The sequence below is a fragment of the Lepidochelys olivacea genome, assembly GCF_965140295.1.
Source record: "Lepidochelys olivacea isolate rLepOli2 genome assembly, chromosome: 1".
Lineage (NCBI taxonomy): Eukaryota > Metazoa > Chordata > Testudines > Cheloniidae > Lepidochelys > Lepidochelys olivacea.
Genome location: NC_140411.1, coordinates 213551756 through 213572719, shown reverse-complemented (window position 1 = coordinate 213572719; position 20964 = coordinate 213551756). Strand labels below are relative to the sequence as shown.

Below are 20964 nucleotides of genomic sequence, written 5' to 3'. Positions count from 1 at the left end.
CCACGGAGCTCTAATTGGCTGTTTTTTGGTGGTCTCACCAGAAAGACCCAGGACTGAATTACCATCTCTCCTGTGCGTATGTCTACACTGCAATCCTAAGTGTGACTGCAGCACTGGTAGACATATGTGCCTTAGCTTTACTAGCACCAGCACGGCTAAAAATAGCGTAGATGTGGTGCCACAGGCTTCAGCATAGCCTAGCAATGCAAATATATACCCAGCATCCCCAAGATGCTTGCACACCCCACACTGAATCCTGAGCCACTGTTTGACTCTCCTATTCTTAGCCGTGCTACGGCACATATGTCTACCCATGCTGCAATTACATCTCGTATTGCTGGGTAGACACACCCTTGAGGCACGTTGCTGGGGGATGGGGAGCTTGCCCTGCCACTGCCCAGGCTATACTCACTGTACAGATGATTCTGCTCCCAGAGGCTGCCAAGCTAGCACCTGCACCAGCCACTATTAAAACACAATGAAGAAAAACATGACATTAGAATAACTAAGAGTATCCCAAATCCCACAGGTGACCTGAAACCTGCAGTATAAGAGGGCAGTGTTATGGTGAATATGATTTGTGTGCAGATTCTGAATCAATTCAGACCCATAAAACAAAGAGTCTGTGGAAGCACACACAATTTCTTGGGCTAAAGAGCTCTCATCTCCTATGTACACTGATGGTCAAACTGCAGTATCAGGTCTAGGCAATCTTTTACATACAAAGCCAGGGACTTAATCCTTTCAGGAGACTTTTCTGCCTCTAGTGTGTATTAGCCAGATTTCATATAAAATTATACATTAGCAGAGAGAGACTGTGGCTTTGGTTGATTGAGCATGAAGAATAGAACATAGGACACCCGGATTCTGTTTCTGGCTCTATCACTTCCCTGCTATCAATCTTGGACAAGGTACTTTGCTTTTATGTGCCTCAGTTTCCCCAGTTTGTATTAAGGATAATGAGATTCTTTTGTTGTGAGATTGGATTAATTGCTTTTTGCAAAGACCTCTGAGTTCCTAGGACGGAAGGTGCTACAGAGAGTGAGAATTTTATTATCAGTCGTTGCTGGCACCCTTAGAAAGCCAGGGAAAGCAAGGGAGAGTCCTGAAGCTTGCAGTTAATCTATCTTTCCGCAGGAGCTATGGCTAGATTGAAACACAAAAACAAAAAACAGACACGTTTCACTCGGAGGTAGAGTTCAGAAAATGGCAAGGAAGCAGGAAAACCATACAGGGGCATTTCAGACATGTTGAATCCTTAACCGTTAAGATATGGCAGATATATAAGGTATATATATATAGATATATCCTTAACCGCAGGCAACCCACCTGTTTTACTGCCTTTCCCAATCCCCCCACCCCAGCCTGCGCCCCTCTCCATCTGCTGGAGACCTTTCCCAGCTTGTCCTCTTCTCGGCCCCTGAGCCCCACGACACTCCCGAGACTCCACTGCAGCGCCCTCCCGCTCCCGACCTGTACGAGGGCCGAAAACACCGGCCGCCCGACAATCCACTCCCGCCCACACACACGATGTGCGCCCCAGGCATGCCACCCTCCGCCTCCCACGCCGGAGATCCCTGGGCCAGCGAGCCGCGCTCAGGGCTGGCAGGGCCGGGCTGGCAGCGGGCGTCCAAACGAAACAGGCGGATCCCGACTCTCCGACCTCAGGCACCTGACCTGACAAAGCACAAACTGTTTCCGCTCGGGCGGGGCGCCTTACTCGTCCGGCCATTGCGTCACGGCGGAGCGGTCGCCTGGGGACCAATGGGAGAGGGGGGCTGCGCCGCTGGGCGGAAGCGGGGAGCGTAGCGCGGCGCTTGCGGTCCGGGGCTAATCGCGGGCTCCCGCTGCTGGACAGACGCTCTAGAGGCAGAGCGCGGCGGTGATGCCCTGTAGGAGCACGCTGCTGCACCTGCTCGCAGGAGGGTGAGCGAGCGACCCTGAGGCAGGCGGGCGGGGCTCGCGGGTTGGTTTTCCCCTTGCACTGCGGGGAGCCCCTCCCCCGCGGTTCCTGGCCCGCAGGCCCTCCGCTGCGGCGTGAAGGAGGGAATGGGGGCGGGAAACGCATGAGTTTTGTTTCTGCGCACGTGGCCCTGTCTCTTAGCCTGAGCAAACCAGCCCGGAGTAAGCCCAGGCTGGACCCCGAGGGGAGGGGACTGAAGAGCTCACCACATCCACCAACACCACTGCTAGGGGAGCAGGGCTCCTCCTAGGGACGGAGCTAGGGAGGGGAATAGGGCTCAAGAGCTCTTAGTCCCGAGCCCATAGTCACAGTTCTCTCCCCTCCCGTAATCAACAGAATCTACTGGGGCAGCTGCAGGCAGGCACAGACTGCAGACATTGTGCTTTGGGATGTGAAATCTCCCGCCCCCCCATGGCAGTGACTGGGATACCCCTTCTCTGGGTTGTGTCATGGTCCCATCAACTTGAGTTTAGGGGATACCCATCCCTATATCTGTCACCCCATTATCTGGATCCTCTCCTTTTCATAGTTGGGTGGGTTCAACTGTGTATCTCTTATTGTGCCTTCTCCTGAGTGTCCCCCACATGTGCTTTCCCATCTCTAAGGTAGAAATCTTGTATCTGTGTTGTCCCCCACATGCCTGACCCCAACCCTGCTTCTGGGGGTACACACTTGTCTCACCTATTCCTCTCCCAGATGCCTTGCCTTCTGTTTCTGGGGCACATTCTCATGTATTTCTCTGCTGTCCCTCTTGAGTGCCAGATTCCTCCCACACATCTGGGCTGTAAAACCCCTGTATCTTTCCTTGTTATCCCACCAAATCCCTGACTCATCCATTCTCAAGGCCAGGTGGGGACATGAGTCTCCAGTCTCCCCAACTCTCACACTACACCCTCATCCTGTGTTCTTCCCTTTCAGTGATTGCTTCTGTATACCTCGCTTCTCTCCATCCTCTCCTGAAGGGAGCACGGTGTGGGATTAGGGACACATCAGCCCCAGATTCTCTGCATGAATCTCCCTCTGTCCCTCACCCTCATGGTGGCTGGAACACGAGAAAAGAGATGGCGCCTCCTCCCCTGCACATTCCAGTTCCATAAATTCTGGCTCCCTGCTAAAGGGTTCAGTGCAGAGAATCCTGTCCTTCCCCACACCCTGGTTACTGGCAATGTGCTTCAGTCCTGACTTACACTCTCGTATTCCAGTCTCAAGTGCAGGCTTAATCATGTTGGACGTGTATGTGGTACCTTGTGCAAGTGGATAGGACTGTACTTATGTAGAATAGAACCTTAGAGAGTGAGGCTGCTTGGTTGCTAGGCCAGTTTTTCCACCTAGATCACCCACCTGAATTCAGCAGGAAATGTGTGGGTGCAGAGATTGAGGGGAGTTGGGGAATGAGAATTGGATCAGGACTCATCTCAGCATAGTCAGTCCAGGGACATCTTGGCTGCTCCCCAAGAACAAACCTTATGATTAGCAAAATAAAGGACAAATTCCTGTATATCTTCTGTTTTACATTGTATTGTAGCTTTTGCACTTGGCTAATATTAGAAGGGAATGGGGCCTGGTCACTGGTGGCTAGAGGAGGCCTGAGAGTCAAGAATCAAGGTTTTGTTCCCAGCTATGGGAATAGGTGTATTGGGTGTGTGTGATCTAATCCCAGTTCTGTCAGTGACTGGCTGTGAGACCTTAAGCAAGTCCCTTCGCACCTCTTTGTCTCATTTTCCCCTTTTATACAAGAGGGGAAAATAGCAGCTATTTGTCTGATACGGTGAGGGTGAGACCTAAATTATTAATGTTTTAAAGTGTTTTGTAATGCTCCAATTGGTGCCAGCAAAGAGCAAAATATTATTATTATATTCAGATATCCAGTTTCTATTTGCCCTTATATTTCACTGAGCTCAGCAACTGTATCTCATGGGAATTTCTGAATTGAGTCCAACCAATGGTTTGTTTAGTTCAGTGCCCTGTCTCTGATAGTGGCTAGTACCAGCAGTTTTAGAGGAAAGGGGAGGAAACCCTGCAAGGGAACCTATCTTTCCCTCTTCTCCACCCAGGAAAGTTTCCTCCTGACCCCCAATGGCTAGAAGTCAGCTTGTTCCCCTGAACCGGAGAGGTTAGATCCCTTCCAAACTTCCAGAGGTTTTAATCCTTACTAATGTAACTGAAGTTCTTGTTATCCATATAAATGTCAGCTCCTTTTTTTTTTAATCCCATTAAGGTCTTGGACTCTGGTTATCTTGTGACCATGAATTCCTCAGGGTAATTATGCGTGTATGAAGTGTTTTATCGGTTTTCAATTTGCTGCCTTTTATTGTGAGAAAAAAGAGTACCCCACCTACCCTCTCCATTCCCATTGTTATTTTGTATACCTTTTATCATATCCCCTCTTAATCTCTCTAAACTAGTCTTTTCAGTCTTGCCTCCTAATCCTCTCCAGGCCTCACGCCATTTTTGCTCCCCATCTCCATACCCTGGCTCTGTTCCATCTATGTCATTTTCCAGAGAGGGTGACCAGAGATGAACACAGTGTTCTATGTGAGGGTATTCCACTGCTTTTATAAAGATGTTGGAATAGCTCCAGTATTATTCTCCATCCCATTCCTCTGCATCGTAACATTTTATTGGAATTTTTGATTGCCACTGCCCATGGAACATAGATTTTTATTGACCACAAGAGCACCTAGGTTACAGTTAATTGAGAACCCAGTAAGATGTAGGAGGAATTCCGATGATTCCTTGCAGTGTGCATTGCCTTGCATTTGTCATGCCTGAATCTAATCTATTTTTATTTTGTCTATTCACCTCACTTGGTTAGATCCTTCTGAAGTTCCTCAGTCTTCTCCAGTCTTGACTAATCTAAATAATTGTCATTTAAAAATTTTACCACCTCACTGTTCATTCACCCCTCCCTGCTTTCCAAATCATTAACTAAACAATATGAATCCTAGTATAGAACAAGGCAGCTCATTCCTAACCTTTTGCCATGATGGAAATTGGCTATTTATACTACTCTTTGTTTTCTCTTAGTTTCCGTTCCATGACAGAAATTCACCTCTCACCCCATGCTGCTTGCTTTCCTTTACAGCTTCTTGTGAGGGTCTTTAATAAAGGCTTTTTGAAAGCTACGTCAGCCAGTTCTCCTTAATTCGCTATTTTATTGATAAGTTCAAAGAATTATAACAGATTTCCCTTTGCAGAAGCTGTGATGGTTTGTCCCTGTTTTGTTCACACAGAGGGTTCATAATGCTATTTTTAATTATTATTTCAGTCAGTTTTCGTGGTACAGAGGTAAGACTCACTGATCTGTAATTCCCAGGATCACTCTTAGTGCCTTTTTCAGGGATTGGTACAACAGTTGCTACCCTCCAGTACAGTAGCTGATTTTAATTAGGTTGCATATTCCTATTAGCAACTCAGCCTCTTCATTCTTAAATTCCTCAGAACACATGGGTGCGCCATCTACTCCTGGTGACTTGTTCTTTAATTTACCAGTTTATTCCAGCATCTCCTCTTTTGAGATGTCAGTTTCTGGCAGTGCCTCCGCTTTGTTACCACAAAAGAGCAGGTCTGTGTTAGATATCGCCCCAACATCCTCAGTGGTGAAGACTCATGCAAAGAAACTGCATTGCTTCTTTACTATGTCCTTAAGCTCTTTACCCGATTCATTGATTGTAAGGCCAAAAAGGACCATTGGATCATCCAACTTGACCTCCTGCAAACACAGGTCATACCATTATACGTACATTGTATTGAGCCCAAACTGACTAAAGCATATCTTCCGGACAGTCTTCCAGTCTTGATTTGAAGACATCAAGGGTTGGGAAATCCACTACTTCCCTTGGTAGTTGTTTCCAGTGGTTAAATCACCCTCGCTGCTAACAGTTTGTGCTTCAGCTCTAATTTGCATTTTCGTCTGGATTTAAATTCTAGCCCTTGGTTCTTGTTAGGCATTTTTCCACTAGATTAAATAGACCTTTAGTACCTGATATTTTCTCTCCATGAAGGTACAGACACTGTAATCAAGTCACATCTTAATCTTCTTTTTGATTGATCTCTTTAAGTCTCTCACTATAAGGCATTGTTTCTAGCCCTTGAGTCATTTCTGTGGCTCTTCTCTGCACCCTCGCCAGATTTTTCAATATCTTTTTTAAAATGCGGACACCAGAACTGGATGAACTATTACTGTATTAGTCTCACCAATGCTATATACAGAGGTAAAATCACTCCCTGTTCCTGCTGATTACTTCCTTGTTTACGCATTCTAGAATTGTATTAGACTTTTTTGCCACAACATCTCTCTGGGAGTGCATGTTAAGTTGTTGGTTCACAATGACTTCTAAATCCTTTTCATAGTTATGGCATCTCCAGGTACAGTCCCACATTCTGTAAGTATGGCCTACATTCTTTTTTCTAGGTACAGCTTTTGGCTGTATTAAAATTATTTTGTTTGAATGGGCCCAGTTTACCAAAAAATCCAGATTGTTTTCTGTGACCGGCCTGTCCTCATTATTTATCACTGCCAGTCTTAGCGTTACCTGCAAATTTGATCAGCAGTGATTTTTATATCTACTTCCACATAATTGATGAAAATATTGAACAGCATCACCCCACTAGACACCACCCCCCTCCCAATTAGATGATTTCTCCATAGATAACTTCTTTTTGAGATATGTTGGTTAGTTAGTTCTTAATCCATTTAACGTGTGCTTTGGTACTGTACAGTACTAATTTTTTAATCAGAATGTCAGGTACAAAGTCAAATGCCTTACAAAAGTCTGACTATTGCACTTATATAGTTACCTTTATCAACCAAACTTGCAGTCTCATCAAAGAATGAAATCAAGTTAGTTTGACAAACGATTTTTCATAAAACCATGTTGATTGACATTAAATTCCCATAATTTAATTCTTCATTGATTGAATCCCATATCCTCTTTTCCCTTATTTTGCCCAGGTTTGATGTCAGGCTAACCAGCCTATAGTATCCCAGGCTATCCCCTTGCCCTTCTTAAATTTTGGCACAACATTAGCACTCTTCCAGTCTTTTGGAATTTCCCTGGTGTTCAAAAATTTATTAAAAGATAGCCAATTAATTTAGGATGCTTGGGTGCAGGTTGAGGACATCTCTCGCTCTCAGAGGCTATCTGGGCCTGCTGATAAATTTTTTGTCTCTGGTGGATGGTATTTAACATCCTCTTTAGTTACTAAAGGACTAGAAGGTATTTGCCATCCTTGTGATAGGAGTACATAATCGTGCTTCTTTCCAAACACAGAAAAGAAATATTTATTGAACACTTCTGCTTTTTCTGCGTAATTATGAATCATTTTACCATCCCCATTTAGTACTGGAGCTATGCTATTGTTAGAATATCTTTTGTTCCTGATAAAAGAACAGGAGTAGTAGTGGCACCTTGGAGACTAAGAGATTTTAAATTTAAATTTCTTAGTCTCTAAGATGCCACAAATACTCCTGTTCTTTTTGCGGATACAGACTAACACGGCTGCTACTCTGAAACCTTTTGTTCCTGATATACTTCTAGTCCTTAGCACCCTGAGAGAACCTCTTGAGCCTTGCCATTTAGCCATACCAGTATACAAATCTGCATTTCAATTGGGGCTCCCTTATGGTTGCTTAAGCAGCTTCTATAATTCACTTAAGGATTTTAATTTCTTTGCTTTTGACCTTGTGGCCTTTTTGACTAGGTTCCTCACTTTTATTTTTAAATCCTCCTTTCTATGCAAGTTCTTAGTATCTTTGCTCCCCTTAGGATGATATTGCGGTCATTAGTATTAAGTGACTCAGCTACAGTTATTACTTGAATAAATTGTGTGTTACACACAGCTAAGTTATGAATAGCCTCTTCTCCTGTGTGCTGTAGCACTAGCTTTTCCAAGATGTAATCCTTTAAAGTACCAAGAAATTGCTTCTCTAAACTTTGTCCCATTGTGACATTTGCCCAGTTGAAATCACCCCTTTAGTAGCATTTTATTGGACTTTGTTGCCTCTGTGATCTCACTCACCACTGCACTCAAAAACCTTTCCCTGATCTGCAGGCAGAGAGTGAAACCCTGCTTATATACTTGTATTCTTATGTCTTGGGATTTGCATCCATTCAAATTGGTTTATCATAGTTGAATCCCTTGGGTCTAGCACTGCTCCCTCCCCTCCACTACCTAATCTGTTGTCAGGGTTCCCTCCCCACTCTGGGGTACAGATGTGGGGACCCACATGAAAGACCCCCTCAGCTCATTCCTACCAGCTTAGGTTAAAACTTCCCCAAGGCACAAATCTGTATTTGTCCTTGGATGGATGGTATGCTGCCACCACCAAGTGATTTAGACAAAGGTTCAGGGAAAGGACCACTTGGAGTTCCTATTCCCCCAAAATATCCCCCCAAGCCCTTATACCTCCTTTCCTAGGGAGGCTTGAGAATAATATCCTAACCCAGGGGTCGGCAACCTATGGCACACATGCCAAACACGGCACACAAGCCAGTTTTTAATGGCATGCTGCTGTCTGCCAGACCCGGACAGACAGCAGCGCGCCACTAAAAATCCTGCCCGGCCCGCTCTTTTCCTCCCACCGCTCTCTCCTTGCAGGGCAGGCAAGCTTCCCCCTCCCCCCGCCGCTTCCCCCAGTGTGCTGGGTTCCTGCCCCTCCTCTTCTCCCTCCCTGTGGCCGATCAGCTGATGGCCCTTGCTACGGAGGGGGAGAGGGAAAAGCGGGGGAGGGAAAAGCGGAGCCACAGCGCACTCTCTGCTCCGGGGACCTTGGGGAAGGGGGTGGAATCGGCATATCCCCTCCAGCCCCCTGGGGGATGGGAGCACCCCTCTGCCCTGACCGCTGCACCCCCACCCCCGCACACACACCCAGCCCTCTGCCCTGACCTCTGCAACCCCCCACCCCACAACCCCAGCCCTGACTCCTGCACCCTCCTCACACATACCCAGCCCACCCACACCTCATGCCCTGACTCTTGCACCCCCCACATCCCCACTCCCACCCTGAGCACCAAACGGGAGCTCCTGCACACACACACCCCCCCAAATTCCCACCTGCACCCCTCGCACCAAATGGGAGCTGCCCAGGTAAGCGCTCCACACCCAAACCTCCTGCCCCAACCCTGAGCCCCCTCCCTCATTCTAGCTCCTGGCCAGACCCTGCACCCCAACCCCCAGCCTGCTCCTTCACCCCCAGCTCTGTTTTTAGTACACTCCCACCCTCATCTCAGTGCAGAGAGAGGAAGAGAATGGCTAGAACCAGGGAGAAGGTAGGTACCTACTCTATGTGGACAGGGCTGAGGGGGGCCAGCAGCCGGGACCCTGGTTGGCAGGAGCCGGCGGACGGAACCCCAGACTGGCAGTGGGCCGAGTGGCAGCGGGCTGAGCTGCTCAGCCCATTGCCAGTCTGGGGTCCCGGCCACTGGCCCCGCTCAGCCCACTGCTGGTCTGGGGTTCTGGCTGCCGGCCCCTTGCCAGCTGGGGTCCTGGCCGCAGGCCCCGCTCAGCCCACTTCCAGCCTAAGTTGAATGGAACCCCAGGCCGGCAACAGGCTGAGCAGGCCGGCTGCGTAAGATCAGCATTTTAATTTAATTTTAGATGAAGCTTCTTAAACATTTTGAAAACCTTGTTTACATACGACAATAGTTGAGTGTTATAATATATAGGTTTATAGAGAGAGACCTTCTAAAAAACGTTAAAATGTATTATTGGCACGCGAAACTTTAAATTGAATAAATGAAGACTCGGCACACCACTTTTCATTGGTGCTGACCCCTGTCCTAACCAATTTGGTTACAAGTGATCACAGACCCAAACTCCTGGGTCTTGAGGACACTGAAAATCAATCAGGTTCTTAGAAGAATTTTATTTAAAGAAAAGGTAAAAGAATCACCTCCTGTAAAATCAGGATGGAAGAAAACTTTACAGGGTAACAAAAGATTCAAAAACACAGAGGAACTCCCTCTAGGCTTAGTTTCAAAGTTACAAAATACAGGAATAAACCTCCCTACAGCAAAGGGAAAAGTCACAAGCTAAAACAAAAGATAATTGAACACACCTTGCCTGGCTTTTACTTACTTTTTTTTTTTTAATATTAGAGACTGGTTCAGGATTGTTTGGAGGAGATGGATTTCTGACTGATCCCCCCAGTGCAGAAAAAACACAGAAATAAAAAGCACAAACAAAGCTGCTTCTTCTCTCTCTCCCCCCTCTGCCCCCCCCACCATTTGAAAGTATCTTCTTTCCCCATTGGTTCTTTTGGTCAGGTGCCAACCAGGTTATTTGAGCTTCTTAATCCCTTATAGGTAAGGGGGAATTCTAGGCTACTCTTGGCTGTATGGTTATGACATCTGTCCTCTGCATATAGTTCATAGCCAGGTATTATGGTTAAGGCTAAGATTTTTGTCACGGTTATTTTTAGTGAAGGTCATGGGCAATAAACAAAAATTAACGGAAGCCCATGACCTGTCCCTGACTCTTACTAAAAATAATTGACAAAATGGGAAGGGAGGGAGTGGGGGTCCATCACCAACCCCTGCTGCGGCTCTGGGGTCCTACACACGGTGGCTGGGAGTTGCAGAGTCTGCCCATGGCAGGGATGAAGCAGAAAATGCACAGAGGTCTCTGGAAGTCACAGATTCTGTGACACAATCTTAGCCTTAACTGTGGTATCTCATTGATTTGTAAGTCATCTGTGTTTCAGTAATGCCTCTGACAATAAGCTCCTCTTCCATAGCCTGGCATTGTAGTTCACCTAACTTTTGTCTTCAGGCTTCTCCACTCGGTATAGATGCATTGATAGGTTTTATTTTTGCCCATGTGCCTTTTGCTATTTAACTCCTTGCTCTGATGCCCTAAATGACTATCAAGATTTACTTCCGAGCCCTCCAGACTGTACAACACTCAATGATCTGACATGGGACCCAGGTGGGGCTGACTTTTGGGTCTCATATGTTGTCAGGCTGTTCAGCTGAGTTCTCCACACCACCCTGAACTGGGTGTCCCAGAGTTGCCTTTTGAACCTGATACTGGCTCTCTAGCTAAATTGTATCCAATCCCCAGGCTCCTGCCAGCTGTAACTGCTGCTGATGACACTGAAAGACATCAGGTGCCATGATGGGACCGTTCTTACCAAGCCAAAAATAATATGGGAAGATAGGACTAGAATGCAGTACTTATGCAATGGGCAGCCCTGCTCACTGCTGGAGTTGCTGTCTGCATTTGATGTCATTACAGTTTTTAACCATTTCAACTGCAGGCAGGGCCGGTATAACCACTAGGCAAACTAGGCAGCTGCCTAGGGCGCCAAGATGTGGGGGCGCTAAAAAGCGGTGCCCCCCAATATTTTTTTTGCTTCATCCAAAATGGGATGGGGCGCAGTTCGATCCTTTCCCCTAAGCCGCCTTCCCCTGTACCCGGGTCTCCCTTGTTCTCTGTCTCTTTCACACACTACATTGGGCAGCTCTGTCCCATTCTGTGCGCAGGTTGCCTCATGGCAACCCAGCTGTGCACGCAAGGAGGGTTCATCTTTGGTTCCTTCCTCCTGGCAGGGAAAACTTCTGGGCAAGTAAATCAAGGAGCCGGAATCAGAGGGCTTAGGAATCGCCCCCACGGGAAACTTCCAGCTTCCCTCTGCCGGGGAGAGGTCTGCGGCAAGGTGTGGCTGCCTGCACTTTATCACAAGCCCGTACCCTGGACTTGAGGCTGAGCGCATCTTCTCACGAGCAAGCAGGGCTGGCTCTCTGGCGACCTGCCTGCCTCGGTTGCATTTCCCAGGCACTTCCCTTGTCTCTGGGGAGGGAGCGAGGGAGGAAAATGCTGGAGAGGAGGAGGAGGGAAGGAGAGACAGCGATGGAGGAAGGGGGGAGAGGAGGAAGAGGGGAGAGGACGCAGGGGACAGGGAACGTGGGGTTGGAAGGGGAGAGGTATAGTTTGCAAGGCTGACCCTCTAGGGTGCGCCTCTGTCCGTCTCCTCCCCCGACTGGGTCAAACCATTCTTCAGAACTCCAGCCATAGAGATCAGACCCCATGGTATTGCAATCCTCTGCCCTCACACAGCTCTATTGATGCCCGTCAGCCATTCTCTGCTTCCCACTCTGAGGCTTCCCACACTAAATCTGACCTTGCTGGGTAACTTCCTCTATAAGTATCAGTTTGAATCATCAGATCTCTTAGGCTGTTACCTCAAATACCCATCATGCTGCCTCTCTCCCTGGGCCCTCTGCTTAGAATTTTACCCTCCATGTGCCTTTGGACACAAAGTGGAGGGCAAAATGTTCAGGTACTCGGAGAAAGTGATTTAAAAATCCCAATCCCAAGAAAAATCTGTCAGCTTCTCAACTCCCCTTGCCCCACCCACCACTACTAAGGGCCAGGGTGACCAGCTAGAATTCATCTCTGTAAACAAGTCTTTTGGGGTGCAAACAAGCCAGGCTCATCCAAAGGCCCTGAACGGACAAACCATGGGCATGGACTATGGGGCCTTCCGATTTTTCTGATTCTAGTCTGGCCTTATATTGTGGGGTCTGTCTGCCTCAAAGGGACTGGAGAAAGTCCCTGTATCCCATTCATCTCTAGGGCACCAGAGCCTGTCTGGCCCTGGGTCAATAGTGACCATAAGTCACATAAGCCATTAGTGGCTTTTATGTTATAAACCAGTTTGGTGGATGTCAGCCCAGGCCTGGTGGGACAAGTGCAATTGTTACTAACTGGCTCCTTCAGTGGCAGCTTCAGCAATTGCCCAGGAGTTAATGGGTTCCAGACTAAAAGGGGGGTTCCTCCATGGCAAGCTGAGGCATGTGGACAAAATGTGGGCACTGGCCCTGCTAATGCAGGGACTGAATCTGCTCTGGGGACCTGCAGATCATACCCTCTTCAGGGCTGTCAAGTCAGCTGCTGACATTATCAGCAAAGTCCTGTGGTGGGACTGGGCAGCTGAGCTATTTGCTGTGGCAGCTCCGGTGCAAAGGTCGTGAGTTTGAGTCCTCTCCCTGGACTTAGCTTCTCTCAGATGCTGATACCTGAGCAGGACTGGCCAGGAGCTGTTAGAGCCAGCACGTTAATTAGTGCCAGTGCCGGAGCCAGAGGCCACACGTGACAAAGGCCAGAGGGCCTGGACAACAGGGAAACAATGCAGGGGAGGTCAGAGCTGCTGCCCCCTGTTCCTGAGGAGTAACTCTTGTTCACTCCAATCTGCCCTCGCTGTCTCCCCAGATGTGGCGGCACAGCTGGAGCCATCCTGACCTGCCCCCTGGAAGTGGTGAAGACACGTCTGCAGTCATCCTCGTTGGCCCTGCGCCCTCTCTGCCTTCCTGAGATGCAGCTGCAGGGGCTGAATGGGGGGTTTGTGCGTCCAGCCTCACCCTCACCTGGCGTGCTACAGCTGATGAGGTGAGCTGGGGAGGGGGGTGACAGGTTCGGTCACAAAGTCCCCCTTGGGACTGTCACCTGATGTGCTGAGACTACCTCTGAGCCCGTTTTCCCTGCCAGCTTGGGACTTAGGAACCCTGCCTTGTTGAGCCAGACATGCTAGCCCGCTGCAACACAGACCCAGGGCCTGAACCTGCAGACTTAACTGAAAACAGCTTAAGAAGTGCTGCTGTCTCCAGCACCCAGACACCCAACTCCCAATGGGATCCAAACCCCCAATGAATCTCTTTTACTCTGCATAAAGCTTATACAGGGTAAACTCCTAAATTGTCTGCCCTCTGTAACCCTGATAGAGAGATGCACAGCTGTTCGCTCCCCCAGGTATCAGTTACTTACTCTGGGTTAATAAGCAAAATTGATTTTATTAAATATAAAAAGTAGGATTTAAGTGGTTCCAAGTAATAACAGATAGAACAAAGTAAGTTACCAAGCAAAATAAAACAGAACACGTAAATCTAAACCTAATACATAAAGAAACTGATTACAGATTACAGCTCACTTCCTCATGCATCTGAGGAAGTGAGCTGTAGCTCACGAAAGCTTATGCTCTAATAAATTGGTTAGTCTCTAAGGTGCCACAAGTCCTCCTTTTCTTTTTGCGAATACAGACTAACACGGCTGCTACTCTGAAACCTGATTACAGATGAAATCTCACCCCCAGAGATGTTCCAAAAAGCTTCTTTCATAGTTTGGACTCCTTCCTAGTCTGGGTCCAGCAATCACTAACACCCCCGTAGTTACTGTCCTTTGTTCCAGTTTCTTTCAGGCATCCCTCTGGGGTGGAGAAGCCATCCCTTGAGCCAGCTGAAGACAAAATGGAGGGCTTTCCAGGGTCTTTTATATTCTTCTCTTGTGGGTGAAAACCCCTTTGTTCTCCTGTGCAAAATCACAGCAACAAGATGGAGTTTGTAGCTTACCTGGGCAAGTCACATGTCCATGAATGATTCAGCTTTTTGCAAGCTGACGCCACTGTTTACATGTTACTTTGAACCTTCCCAGGAAAGCTCAGATGCGGATTGGCGTCTCCCAAAGTCCATTGTCAGTTAAGTGTTTCTTGAGTGGGCGCTTCCTGAGAGAGGACTATTCTCAGTAAGCTGACTAAATGCTTCACTGAGGCAACTTAGAATCAAACACATTGAGATACAAGTACATAGCCAATATTCATAACTTCAAATAAAAAAATGATACCCCCATACAGACAGCATAATCATAACCAGCAAACTACAACCTTTCCATAAACATCCCACTTGACCCCCTCTGTACAAGACCTGGTGCAACCATAGGACCCTGGTTGTAACAATGATCTATACAGTCACAGTTCATGTCAATAATGTCACAAGGGTTATTTGCATGTGCAATTTAGCAGCATGAGGGGTTCAGGCTGGGAGAGCCAGCCAGCAATTGGAGAAGGGTGGGGGATGGAAGCCATGGAGGAAAGGGCTTCAGGGCACAGGGTGTGTCTCGGTGTGTCTCAGTGTGCTTCCTGTCTCTCTCAGCTATGTGTATGTCTACACTACAGTCAGACACCCACAGCTGGTCCATACCAGCTGACTTGGGCTCATGGAGCTGTTTAATTGCAGTGTAGATGTCCAGGTTTGGGCTGGAGTCTCAGCTCTAGGACCCTGTGGGGTGGAAAGGTCCCAGAGCCTGGGTTGCAGCCTGAGCTGCAGTGTCTACACCCTAGCTAGAGCCCCACAAGCCTGAGTCAGCTGGCAGGGGCCAGCCGTGGGTATCTGATTGCAGTGTAGACATACCCTCTCAGTCTGAGGCCAGGTCTTTACTACAGACCTGTGTCAGACACCCTAAGCCACAGTTATGCTGACCTAACCCCAGGTGTAGACAGAACTGTGACAGTCGGAGAGCTTCTCTCATTGACATAGCTACCACCTCTCACGAAGGTGGATTAACTACACTGACAGGAGAAGCTCTTGCTGTTGGAATAGTAGCATCTTCAGTAAAGCACTACAGTGGTACTGGTGCAGCACTGACATGAAGGTAAGCTCTGAGAGGCAGCTGCTGGGGCTGGGACAAAGGTCACAGCTGGTGGAGAATAAACAGATTCTGGATTGTGCAGGTAAATTGGGGGAAATGAAGAAATACTGAGGGGAGAGTGAAGAAGTGGCTGAACAGAAAATGGGGGGAGCAAGATAAATGTGGAGGAAAGGAGCGAGAGGAAGGAGGCCAGGGAGAGATGCAGAGAGAATGAGATGCAGAGAAAGCGGAAGGGCTGGTAGGGACAAACGGAGGGGAAGGAGGACTAGGAGAGCAGACAGCCTGGTCCCACTCCTTCTCTGATTTTATTTATTCCTTTCTTCCACAGGGCCATCCTGGAGAAGGAAGGAATCCGCTCCCTCTTCCGAGGCCTGGGTCCCAACCTTGTTGGAGTCGCCCCGTCCAGGTAAGAATCACTCAGTGAGGATATCCCCCCCCCCCCAATAGGGTCTCACTAGGGTACACTCTCCTAGGGTCCTTACCAGTCACTGCCCCACCTCCCCACAGTGTCCAGGCCCTGGGTACAGTGCAGTCTCTGGCCCCTCCATGGGGACACTCAATGGAGGCCCCTCACCATGCCTTGTGAGGCTTGGGTTGACACGTGTGGCTGTTGTCTGAGGTATCCTCAGTGCAGGGTCTGTCTGGGCTAAGTTATGTGGAAACAAGGTCCCTTTATGCTTCTGTTACTCCTCTCGGGTGGATTCCTACTGGACGTGTATGTCTCTCCCCAACCAGGGCCATCTATTTTGCTGCCTATGCTGGGGCTAAGGAGAAGCTCAATGTTGTCTTCAGACCTGAGTCCAAGAAAGTTCATGTGCTCTCGGCAGTCTGTGCAGGTGAGCTTCTCCAATGTCGGATTAGACCAGTGGGCCCATTCAGCCTGGGATCCCTGTAAACATGAGCGTATTTGACCATCTGGGGTCACTGCTCAGGCCATTCTCATTCACATAATCCCCTCATTTCTTTGTTAGCCCTTCTGAAGCTCTTTCTCCCACCTCATCCTGCTGCAGCAGCTTTCTAGGTCAGTGAAACACAACAGAAACAATCTCTATTAATTCACCTGATGTTGCTTCTCAGTGTCAATGATCTAGGCCTTAGCCCAGTGATGCTCAGACCTCAGTGGGGTTCAGGAGCCAAATTAGCCATCAACCTTACCCAAAAAAGCCACTTCATCATTTCATTTACTATAGTGCTGTAGATTCATATTTAAACAGTATGATGGGAAATATTTAATTTTTTTAAGATATAATTCTCACAGCAAAATGACTGACCCACTATTATTTTATCAACTACAATTGGTTAATAACCTAGTAAAGGCATCCTGATTGGTTAATAATTAAATCCAGTGTTTTAATATCGTGCGCTGCAAAGAGCTTCAGGAGACACTACAGAGCCACTTGCGGCTCAGAAGCCTCAGTCTGAGTATCACTACATTAGCTCTTTGATTGCCTTGGGAAACAGGGTACCCTACAGGGGACCCAGGTAACTTAACCGACACACACAATCTCAGCAGTCCCACTGCCTTTCCTACTCCTGTTGTCTTCCCTTTCTCTAGTGCAGGGGTCAGCAACCTGTGGCACGCGTGCCAAAGATGGCACGTGAGTCAATTTTTAATGGCACACTGCTGTCTGCCTACCCCAGCAGACAGCACCCTGCCATTAAAAATCCTACCCTGCCTGGCCCGCTCTTCTCCACCCCCTGCCCACCGCTCTCTCCTTGCAGAGCATGCAAGCTTCCCCCTCCCCCTGCTTCTTCCCCCAGCGTGCTGGGTTCCTGCCCCTCCTCCTCTCCCTCCCTGCAGCCGATCAGCTGACTGCCCTTGCTACAGAGGGGCAAGGGAAAAGTGGAGCGTGCTCTCTGCTCCAGGGACCTTGGGGAAGGGGGTGGAATCAGTATATCCCCTCCAGTCCCCTGCCGTGAGCTGCTCAGGGTAGGGGGCTGGGAGCACCCCCACGACCCCAGCCCTGACTCCGGCACCCCCGATACATACCCAGCCCCCCCACACCCCATGTCCTGACTCTTGCACCCCCCATATTCCCACTCCACCCTGAGCACCAAACGGGAGCTCCTGCACACACACACCCCACATTCCCACCTGCACCCCTCGCACCAAGTGGGAGCTGCCTAGGTAAGCGCTCCACACCCAAACCTCCTGCCCCAACCCTGAGCTCCCTCCCTCATTCTAGCTCCTGGCCAGACCCTGCACCCCAACCCCCAGCCGGCTTCTTCACCCCCAGCCCTGTTCTCAGCACACTTCCACCCTCATCTCAGTGCAGAGAGAGGAAGAGAATGGCTAGAACCAGGGAGAAGGTAGGTACCTACTCTATATGGACAGGGCTGGGACCCCAGACCGGCAGTGGGCTGAGGGGGGCCAGCAGCCGGGACCCTGGCTGGCAAGAGCCCGCGGACGGAACCCCAGACTGCCAGCGGGCTGAACTGCTCAGCCCACTGGCCTAGGCAGCGGGCTGAGCAGGCCGGTGGTGTAAGATCAGCATTTTAATTTAATTTTAAATGAAGCTTCTTAAACATTTTGAAAACCTTGTTTATGTACGACAACAGTTTGGTTAAGTAATATAGAGACTTATAGAGAGAGACCTTCTAAAAAACGTTAATGTATTATTGGCCCACAAAACCTTAAATTAAAGTGAATAAATGAAGACTGGGCACACCACTTCTAAAAGGTTGCCGACCTCTGCTCTAATGAGACCCTCCGTCCTCAGCAAGTCTCATTGTTTCCTGCCTCTCCTTCCAGGTTCAGCCTCCTTCTTTCAGGTTCCAGGCACCAGGGGTGGGGGAAATGAGGCTATAATGAAACCCATGAGATTCATAGTTTTCAAAGCCAGAAGGGACCATTGTGATCATCTCATCTGACTTTCTGCATAACACAGGCCAGAATGTCCCAAAAATAATTCCTAGAACACATATTTTAGAAAAACATCCCATCTTGATTTAAAAATGGTCAAGGACCTCTCAAGGACCAGGACCTCTGCTAAATTGTTCCAGTGGTTAATTACCCTCATGGTTATTACGCCTTATTTGCCATATGAATTTGTCTAGCTTCAATTTATAGCCATTGGACCTTTCTCTGCCAGACTGAGGAGCCCATTATTAAATATTTCTTCCCCATGTAAATACTTATAAATTGTGATCAAGTCACCCCTCAACCTACCCTTTGTTAAGATTATCAGATTGAGCTCCTTGAGTCACTCACTGTAAAACAGGTTTTCTAATCCTTTAATTGTTCTCCTGGCTCTTCTCTGAGCACGCTCCAATGTATCAACCTCCTTGAATTATGGACACCAGACCAGGACACAGTATTCCAGCTGTGGTTGTACCAGTGCCAAATACAGAGGTGTGCACAGGATGGGTGGCTCCCAGTAAGGGGAAGCAGAGCCAAACAGGCTTCACCTTAGAACTCTTCACTCCCAGTAGAGCACTTCCAGGGGACCCCCAAACTATGCCCAAATTGGTACACAGCTGCAGATTAATTAGCATTCAAAGAGCTAACCCACCAGTAACTCCCCACAAACTGTCTGCACTGTTGTAGCACCACTCTGGTACCTGTCATGACCTCTGACCTTCTACTCCCTAGGGGTCACCTCCGCCACACTTACCAATCCCATCTGGCTGGTGAAAACCAGGATGCAGCTGGAAGCCAGGTAAGGAAGGTAGCGCACACACGTGTGTGCACACAGACTGCATGGGGCTGGGGGTGACCCACTGACAGAATGTGTGCTTTCAGGACACTGGAAAAGTAGCAGTTATTAATGAGCTTCCAAACACAGCTGCGAGATACCCAGGCCAGGAATAACAAGGGGTATATGTTTTGGCAGGGGTGGGGGATGTGCTGTTGATCAGTATTGAGGGGCAGTGGCAGAGCTGTGTGTGGATGATTCTAATCCCCCCTTGGTCTCTGCAGGGCAAGTGGGGAGAAGCAGAGTAATGCCCTCCAGTGTGCCATACGAGTGTACCGCACTGAGGGCCTGCGTGGATTTTACCGTGGAATCAGTGCCTCCTACGCTGGAGTCTCCGAGACAGTCATCCATTTTGTCATCTATGAGGCGCTGAAACAACAGCTGCGGGAGCAACAGCCATTCCTCCCAACAGCCTTTGCACTTGCACCTAACAGCCATGATTTCTTTGGACTCATGGCAGCTGCTGCCATCTCCAAGACATGTGCCTCATGTATTGCATACCCACACGGTGAGCTCTCCATCCTCCCCTCCACCACCATCCTGCTGGGAGAGGCCTGGCCTGGAGGGTGACTCTGCTAAAGTCCCATCCCTTTGTTTTCCCAGAGGTTGTCCGGACACGGCTGCGGGAAGAAGGGTCCCGTTATCGCTCCTTTCTGCAGACCCTGCGGCTGGTGGCCCAAGAAGAGGGACCCCTGGCTCTGTACCGAGGACTCCTGGCCCAGATGATGCGCCAGATCCCCAACACAGCTATCATGATGGCTACCTATGAACTGATCATCCACTTGGCCACCAAACTGTGACCCTGCACAAATGCACCAGCCCCTTGTTGAGGCTGCTGGCTGTGCATGGGAGAGCCAAGGTCTTGTAACCTGACATGTTTTTCCTGTTCCACAAGGTAGTGCTGCTCACTCTGTAGCAGGAGGCCTGCGTGGTGATGAACTTGTGTGTGGCAGTCTACTGTCAGGATGCAGAGTTCTCAGGCCAGAGTGGTGGTTCTGGATGGTGCGTGGCCTCTAGCATCAACCTCCAGAAAGTGTAACTGGTTTGATGCTCTAAGGAGGCAGTAAACCAGCTAGAATATGTTCAGTGGGGGATCCTAGTGCAAAGCCCAAGAGCATGGAGTGCAGTGGAGAAAGAGAGAGGAGGATAAATAAATGTTTATATATTCCCTAGCTGGCCATCCCCATCACTAGAAAGTACATGTATAGTTAACAGCCCCAGGAGCTCTACTCTTCTTGGGCTTGGCCTATGGGCGTAGCTGGACATGTAGTCAGTCAGTGGATAGGGAGAGTAAACAAATCTGAAGAAACTGATGCAGCAAACAGATTTTGCTACTCCTTCAGCTACTCCCTGGGATTCTACACATAGTCAGGGTCTCTATACAGAGTCCTAGCCCCTACAACTCTATTTTCTTCCAAAGGATTCTCCAAGCCTGACTGATAGACATCCTAGTGCATGGTACTTAACAGGCATCTTACATCATCTCCTTAAGGGAGCAATCACCTGTGGAAAGAATCATACAGCTGAGCAGTTAACTCTGCCTTTTTCCCCTCCTTAAGAGAGGCCAGGGTAGTGGGTTAGAACTCAGCCCCATGTATCAAGAGAAGCAGGATGCATCCTGGCAGGGGGAGCTCTGGCCTGGGCAGCTTATGTTACTATAGGCCCCATCTATCCCTCTCTCAAGTGTGTTCTTTGCAGGGAAGGAGCCTGCAAGGGCCCAGTTCTGCCTTCCTCTACTGGAGGTACTGTGACATGAGGAACAGTAGATATAAAAACCAAGCTGGATTCCTGGTGTGTGAAATATACTGTTTTGTGCCTGTGAATGTCATTTAGAGGGTGGATGCAAGCGTTGAAGTTGAGGGATTTGTTAATACACTTAAGTGT

The 20964-nt window shown here is 48.7% G+C and overlaps 1 protein-coding gene across 1 annotated transcript; it reads left to right on the top strand.

Moving 5' to 3' along the window:
* The first annotated feature begins 1771 nt into the window (after positions 1 to 1771).
* Positions 1772 to 20865, top strand: LOC311530948 (solute carrier family 25 member 33-like). Its single transcript, XM_084648006.1, has 7 exons — positions 1772 to 1926; positions 13178 to 13354; positions 15714 to 15791; positions 16121 to 16221; positions 18978 to 19044; positions 19305 to 19588; positions 19684 to 20865. The coding sequence occupies exons 1-7, from the start codon at positions 1886 to 1888 to the stop codon at positions 19878 to 19880; spliced, it is 945 nt and encodes a 314-aa protein (XP_084504132.1). The 5' UTR covers positions 1772 to 1885; the 3' UTR covers positions 19881 to 20865.
* Positions 20866 to 20964: the final 99 nt, after the last annotated feature.